The 8,132-nt window shown below is 34.8% G+C and overlaps 1 protein-coding gene across 1 annotated transcript; it reads right to left on the minus strand.

Annotated features, from left to right (window-relative positions):
* Window positions 1-5,597: 5,597 nt before the first annotated feature.
* On the minus strand, window positions 5,598-7,204 carry LOC146922546 (F-box/kelch-repeat protein At3g23880-like). Its single transcript, XM_085710844.1, has one exon. It carries the CDS (start codon window positions 7,123-7,125, stop codon window positions 5,794-5,796), a length of 1,332 nt encoding a protein of 443 aa, XP_085566970.1. The 5' UTR covers window positions 7,126-7,204; the 3' UTR covers window positions 5,598-5,793.
* Between the last annotated feature and the right edge of the window lie 928 nt (window positions 7,205-8,132).

Raw genomic sequence — 8,132 nt, forward strand, 5'->3', positions numbered from 1 at the left:
TCGGACAATTGCATTTGGTATGCATTATTTAACGGGAAATGAGCACTTTAGCTTTGGAAAGTGGCTTGGATGATATAATTGAAGGTAGAAGGAAACACAGGGAGGGTATTCGAATTGTGGTAAGTCATGGCTGACCTTTTGTGATAGGGAAATGCAACATATTGCGAAAAGTGACCTCGTGAACAGTTTGCGAATTTGCTGGCAAATTAGTGACGGTTAGATTTTACTTTTATTTGACTGCTTCATTAGAAAAATAAAGGTTTAAATTCAATTTTGATCCCCTCTTTACATATGTTTGAACTTTTAGTCCCCCTATTTCTAAATCCAACTTGTCGGTCCTCATATTTAAAAAGTCAGCATATTTTTTTGATCCCCTATTTATTTTTCTTATGTGTCATGTTCATTAATAACTTGGTGCTTAGCTGACATTAGTGTGTTGAATTAAAATGATTATCATGTCATTATTATATTTATTTATTTTATTATTAATATATTAAACTGTTAAAAAAATCAATTAAAATATCACATATTCAAACCCAACAACATCAATTTCATCGAAAGTACTTCTCTTCATGTAACCAAAAAAAAAGAAAGTACTTCTCTTCATCATCTTTAGCTAATCCCTTAAATTTGATGGCGTACGCATTCAAATTCATGGCTATGGCTTGCATTTTATCCTTTAAAGGAGGATATTATCGTCAACAAACCTAGGGCTAAGATTTACATAAATTAATTGAAATTTGAATAAATCGAGACACATCACCCTCGAAGATAAAAAATGGGTGTTGTATATTTAGATATGATGTTGATGATGATGAAGGAGTAATTTTTAACAAAGTTTTGAAATATTATCACAAATGCGTGAAACGACAGCGTTATTGATCGTACCTGATCAGAAGGTGACTGTCGGTGTTTTGAATGTGGTGGTTTAGACGGTGGTGGAATACGTCAGAATGCTTCTTGGAGAGAATTGGGGGGGGGGGGGGGGGGGGGGTACCTGCAGGCACTTCGACGCTCAAGTCAGTAGAGATCAGAGAGTGAGGGTTTAGAGGAAGAGATAAATTCTACCTTGGGGACTGCAGTGAGTCCCCTATTTATAGAGGTGGAGGGATGCAGAGCCGTTGTAATGGCACACCTGTCTCTGGCGGTTACGAAATCGTGGGAAGTGTAACCGCCAGAGAGTTTATTGCGGGAACATGCAGAGAGACGTTGTGGCTTGTTTGAACCGGTCTCGCTTGCTCCGTGCACCCCCCTCGAGGGGAAGGGGTGTGTCACAAGTAACGTTGCCAAACGTGGTGCTTGAGCTTTGGATTGTATTGGGCCTAAGTAAATGGGCCAAGGGTCCTTTTGGCCGGTCTAGAATAGTAGCCCCCAAGTCGTTGCTCTTGATGAAGAGTGATGACTTAAGTGCGGGCGTTTTGGTTGTTCGTGGTTGGTCATGGAAAGGAGGTTCGCTTTTATGTGCTCTCTTGTTCGAGAGTGAGATGAGTCTTGTCATGGAAAGATCATTTAGATCACCTTCAGCGATCATTCAAAAGGATGAGAAAATATGGATTAAAAATGAATCCGTTGAAATGTGCCTTTGGTGTTCGTGCAGGTGATTTCTTAGGTTTTGTTGTGCATAAAAAAGGCATTGAAATAAATAGAAATAAAACAAAAGCGGTTTTGGAGACAAAGCCGCCTTTGACAAAGAAAGAACTCTAATCCTTGTTGGGGAAAATCAACTTTCTTAGAAGATTTATTTCAAATCTAGGTGGAAAAACTGAAGTTTTTTCGCCATTACTTCGATTGAAGAAAGAAGATGTGTTCGAGTGGGAACCACAACATCAAAAAGCTTTTGAAGAGATCAAGGCTTATTTAATAAACCCACCTGTTTCGTTACCTCCTCTTAGAGATAAAGTAATGAAATTGTACATAACTGCTTCAAATAATACTATAGGGAGCATGCTAGCTCAGGAAGATGAAAATAGCGTAGAAAGAGCCATTTATTATCTTAGTAGGGTTTTAAATGATGCTGAAACAAGGTACCATCCAAATGAAAAATTGTGTCTTTGTTTGTATTTCTCTTGTATCAAACTTAAGCAATATATAAAACCTATTGATGTTTATGTTTATTCTCATTATGACATAATTAAACATATGTTGTCGAAACCAATACTACACAGTAGAGTTGGTAAATGGGCTTTGGCACTTACAGAGTATTTATTGACTTACAAGTCTTTAAAATCTGTTAAGGGTTAAATTGTTGCTTATTTTATTGTTGATCATTCTATGGTTGAAAAGTCATTGAATTTTGTAGATGTTCAATCATATGGAAGCTTACTTTGACGGTTCCAGCCATAAAAATGGCAATGGAGTTGGACTGTTAATTATTTCACCTGAAAACATTCCCACTAAATTTAAGTTTCGACTTGATGAGTTTTGTTCCAATAATGAAGCTGAATACGAAGCTTTAATCGCCGGCCTTGAGATCCTACAGGAAGCGGGGGCAAAACATGTCGAAATCAAAGGAGATTCCGAATTCGTTGTCAAGCAGTTGACAAAGGAATATAAGTGTGTTAAAGAAAATTTAATCATTTATTTTGTCACCGCTAAAGCGTTGTTAAAACGTTTCAATCTGGCAAAAATTCAACATGTGCCACGAATTGAGAACCAAGAACCAAGAAGCAAACGTTTCGACTTGATAAGTTTTGTTCTAACAACGAGGCTGAATATGACGCCTTAATTGCAGGTCTTGAGATTTTACTTGAACTGGGGGCAAAACATGTCGAAATAAAAGGAGATTCTGAATTAGTTGTAAAGCAGTTGACGAAGGAATATAAGTGTGTTAAAGAAAATTTAATCTTTTATTTTGTTACTGCTGAGGCGTTGTTAAAACGTTTTGACCGGGCGAACATTCAACATGTGCCACAGATTGAAAACTGAGAAGCAAATGATTTAGCACAAGAGATTTAAAAAATGGTCGAGTTTACGCCGAAATTTTTGTCATTTACAATTTATCAGATAACGATTGACAGAAACCAATTGTTGAATATTTGCAGGGGGCAAGAGAGTTAAAAAATGGACAAGTTTACGCCAAAATTTTTGTCATTTACAATTTATCAGATAACGATTGACAAAAACCAATTGTTGAATATTTTCAAAATCCTACAGGAAATAGTAGTTGAAAAACTAGGTATAGAGCCTTAATTAAGTCATGTGATTGTTGGAAACAGATTATTCAAAAAGACTCCAGAAGCAATATATGACGACTTTGAACGAGGTGGGACTTCAAGTCCGAACTCCCTTTCGAAAAGCAATATATGAGTAGTTAACTTAGCAATCAAATATTTGTGGACCTTAGAATATCTTCAATGGGAGGGTCTTCACCTTTTAAGACACGATGTCTATTAAAAAATTTGCGGGTCTTATAGTACCCATGGTCTCACTTAAGAGTCTTAAGTGAGACCCACACTTTTTTAATATTAAAAAAAGTACTCCATCCGGTCCTATTCATAAGAAACATTTAACTTTTTTGATTCATTGCATAAATGATGTATTTGGTATATATTATAGACAAATACATCAATTACTCAATGAATCTAAAGAGTCAATTTTTTCTTATAAATAGGACCGGAGGTAGTAATATATAATGATATAAAGTTTTTGATAGTTGATCACTAAGCCTCATTTAAGAAATTTGTGTGAGATGTTGAGTTGGGGGAATTGAGTGTTTATTAGGTATTACCGTTAAAAAATTATAAATGAATGATGTATACAAATAGGACCCATTTAAATAATCACAAGTAGGTGTCTCTATTGTAGATGCTCTTACCGGTTACATACAAATAAATATCTTCCCATTAATAATAGCTAACAATAGTATGCTATATAGCTATTGCAGAGTGGCCTCAAAGTATATGCAGTCTTATTGACAGATAATTTAGGGAAGTACAATTGAGAAAGGAATTCATTTGATGAGTTTTTTTTTTTTTTTGACACATTTTCATTTGATGAGTTAGGAAAAATATTTTGCCTAGAAACAAGGTGGGCTATGAATTCACATGGCAAGGGTAACACTACTCTCCTAGAAAATTGGTTTAGAAGATGCACATGAAAATTGATAAACTTTTGGTTAATCTCTTAAATGATAAGTATGTTGTTAAAGGGGGAAACTTCCTGGATAATAAAGTCTAGAGATTCATTCCTTCAAAAAAAAAAAAAAAGTCTAGAGATTCATCTCCAAGACTAAGAATCATCTCAAAAATTGTTATATGATGCACTTGAACAGTAGTTAATTACAAGTTGTATACAAAAAATATTAATCTTTCATTGAAAATACAAACTACTTTGCATTTGGAGACATAAGTACAAGTGATTCAACTTTATTGTGTGTTCATTGTTTAAAGACTAGATAGAAGAGAAGAGTGATCTAAATTGAGGGTTTACTCGTTAATGATATTCTTTTCAATCACCGCATCCATTTTAATCTTCAAAAATGACAATTTTTTGGTTTGACATCAACAATATAAATTACAATTACACATTTACACTACAAAATCAGGATTCTCTTAGCCGTAAAATCGAAGAGATCAAAGGAGGGGATGATGATTCCTTGTGTTGGACTTCGAAGATTAATTCAGTATAAAATGTTAAAACTCTTTAAAATTTTATTTGACACAATTCAACTCCCACTTTGGTCAATTAGTTTCGATCACAGCAAGCCTAAAGATCTGGCACACTCCATCACAAGGATCAGCAAAATGTTGTATAGCTCATAGTAAAATGTGTGTATGCATGTGACACACACACATTTAACAGTAATGATGTTGTCATGCAAGATGCATGTAACAAACAGACTCACTGATAACATTTCTTTGTGATGTAGGAGTCTTTGGCAGATTGTGGATTCTAAAAAGTGAGAAGCCAAATAACTGATATAGGAGGCTCTGGCATATTTAATCTGTCATAGTTCTCTTGTATGAGGACTGTGATCTAATAGTAATAGTAATATAACAAATTTCATAAAACACGAAACGTAGAGGCAAAAACTAAATAAAGACTATGCGGACAGGATGAAGTTTATAATCTACAATCTTTTCAGCTATTACCCTTACCTTAGTTAAAGGATTTGGGAATAACTGATTTGGAATGTCCGATATGAAATGAACTGCCGATATTCAATTCTGTGTACTTCTGAGATCCACATTGCGTATACAAAGCCGCTAGGATTGTAGATTGATGACTGAGATTCACTATTGGTGAATTCACGACTGCAGCCAATCTTAGGCCCTTGTAACTAAAGTTGAAGATTACATAAATAGTTTAATTCAGTCGCACGAAAATAAGTTATGTGGAATCAACGATTAAATATAAATAATAGTTAAGAAAAAAATCAACAAAACATAGAAGAAAACCAAATTTTTGTTAGAAGAGAAGGCAAATTAAAACAAACACTAAGGTAGGGGCCTTCTTTAGTGATACTTTGATGAGAATGGAACTTCACATTGGTTGGAAAATGATAGAACAGTAAACAAGTAAAAACAGAACTGTAATCAAACCTTCACTTATAAAAAGAAAATGATACTTTATTTCATGAGACAGATGACATTAACAGATGCTCAAGAAACAGATGACATTAACAGTCCATTGTATTCTCTGCATCAGTACATTGATTCTACCTCAGTAAATAATCCAATAATGACGTAAAATTAAACATCCTAGCTCAATGACACAAACGTAGGCCAAATAGTTAGAAACACATCTTAGCACAAGATGCTCAAGATCCAAAGTGAAACCCAAAAAAAATGCCTATTAAATACTTTTTCCTTCAAAAGGAAGAAGGTTTTCTTTATGAATTGTTATCTTACATTGAAGCGTCTGTGTTATAACACCAAAGTCCTCAATTATTTGGGTATTTATTATAACACCAGAGTCCTCAATTATTTGGGTATTTATTAAATCAAACCAAGCGAATTCGCCGTCTTTCTTCCTGAACAACATATCGCCCTTCTTTCCTACTCCGATAGGATACTCAAGGCAAGGAAAGGGCCCTACAATAAAGATCTTAGTCCATGATTCCTTTACACCGAGTTCTCCCAAAATTGAAATGTGAAATGTACCTGTCTCTATATAACTTATTATGGAAGCAATAGACCCATTTAATAGGACCAACTGTATCTTCCCCCAAAAACCTTCAAAACGACCATTTATGTTGGAGACGGGGGGTATGGGTGTTGTAAGGAAAATCTCGTTGCTCCAGTCAAATGACAACAAATATCTTTCATAACGTGTTTCACCATAACACATCCAGTGTGAGAGTCCATCGACATACAATTGTTCCTGTTTACAACTCTTATGCTTATTATGCACGTCGACATCAAGTTTTCTCCAACAGTTTCTTCTTACACTATATATCTCCCATAAATACGAGCCACAATCAGCTTCTTTGGTAACTACTCCATAACATTTTTTTGAAAGAACTTTTCCATGACATATCACTTTATAGTCGTCTCGAATACTGTCATAACCAAATCCACGATGATCAATAGAAAGATACCAATTAGGTCCAGAATCAAAAGGGCTAGGAGGAATAAGTTTAGATTCCTTAGTAGATGGATTCCATAATATATAATTCTCGTCGTGTACACAAACCATATAAAGAGTTCCATGGACACTACCTGAATCTAAAAGCCTAAAACCAGGCTCATATTTCTCTACACCCTCTAGACCCCGATATTCTAGACCCCGATATACCGGCCTTACTTTGATATTTGGCCAATCTAATTTGACCTTATTCTCAAACCTCGAACCGGAAACAGAATACAACTCGAATGTATCGTCCTTAGGATGACCACTGTCCCAAGGACTAAATGTTTGGTGTAGGAGGAGAGAGGTATCATCATAATAAGAATGATCCTTTGTTACGAAATGATAGCGGTACATGGTCATGAAATAAGGGTTATCAAATAAGAGGGACCATGATTTACGTACACAACCAAAACGCATGAATGATTTTATAGGTAATTTGGAAAGAATAGAGAAGGAAAGATCATTAGGAATATGTGATTGGCTTCTTCTTACCTTTACATTCTTATTCTTCTGTTTATTTGAATTTGACGACAACGCAGCCACACATCTCTCCATTCTTCTGTTCTTCAATTAGGGTGCTGGTGTCGTGTGAAGGGAAGGGAAGAAGAGTTGGAGTTTTCAGATTCACGATTAGGGTTTTAGTCAAAGTCAAAAGGGATTAAAATGTTATTTTATTTTTTATAACTTATTCTCACACATATGGGGGACGGAATTAATTTCTCAACAACTATTCCATGGAACATTGCTTTATAGTCGTTTTTAACAGAATCATAACCATGTTCACGATGGTCAAGCAAAACACTCCAATTAGGTCCAAAATCAAAAGGGTTGGAAGGAATGAGCTTAAATTTCTTAGTGGTTGGATTCAATAACATAATATTCCTTTTGAATGTACAAACAAAAATGATATATTCCATAGTATGGATCGTGCAAAGGAGACAAAGAATTCCATTGACACCGTCAAAACCTAAAATATTAAAACCAAAATCATACACTCTGTGTCGATATAGCGAATCTAATTTGATACTCGGCCAATCTAATTTCTAGCCTATTTTTTTCAAACACCTCACCATAAACAGAATACCGCTCAAATGTATTCCCTCAAAAACTCAAAAGGATCACCGTCCCAAAGGTGAAATTGTTTGATGCTTTCGGTTGAGAGGGCATTTTTGCCATTGTTAGTGACTAATTTTTTATACAAACAAAAATGATACTCCCTCCGTCCCGCAATAGATGACTCATTTGAAAATGTGTAATTTTGACCTAACTTACTTTGACCATATTTTTCTACTAATATACAAAGATAAATAATATCATATAAGATGTCATTAGATTTGTCTCGATGAGTATTTTCAAAATATCAAATTTTCATAATTTTTCTAATATATTATTCAAGATATTTAAGCTCAAAATTATGCATTGGCATAGGTCAACTGTGTCAAGTATTATGGGACGGAGGGAGTATATTCCATAGTATGGTATCGTACATGTCATCTTCTCGTGGACATCATACATCGTGACCATTAACATTAAATTGTTTAAATATACAAACAAATATGATA

The sequence above is a fragment of the Medicago sativa genome, chromosome 5, assembly GCF_051527215.1.
Source record: "Medicago sativa cultivar Bolivia chromosome 5, Bolivia_mono, whole genome shotgun sequence".
NCBI classification, from domain to species: Eukaryota; Viridiplantae; Streptophyta; class Magnoliopsida; order Fabales; family Fabaceae; genus Medicago; species Medicago sativa.

Coding starts and splice junctions, on each gene's coding strand:
- LOC146922546 (XM_085710844.1), bottom strand. CDS start 7,125: ATGGAGAGATGTGTGGCTGCGTTGTCGTCAAATTCAAATAAACAGAAG.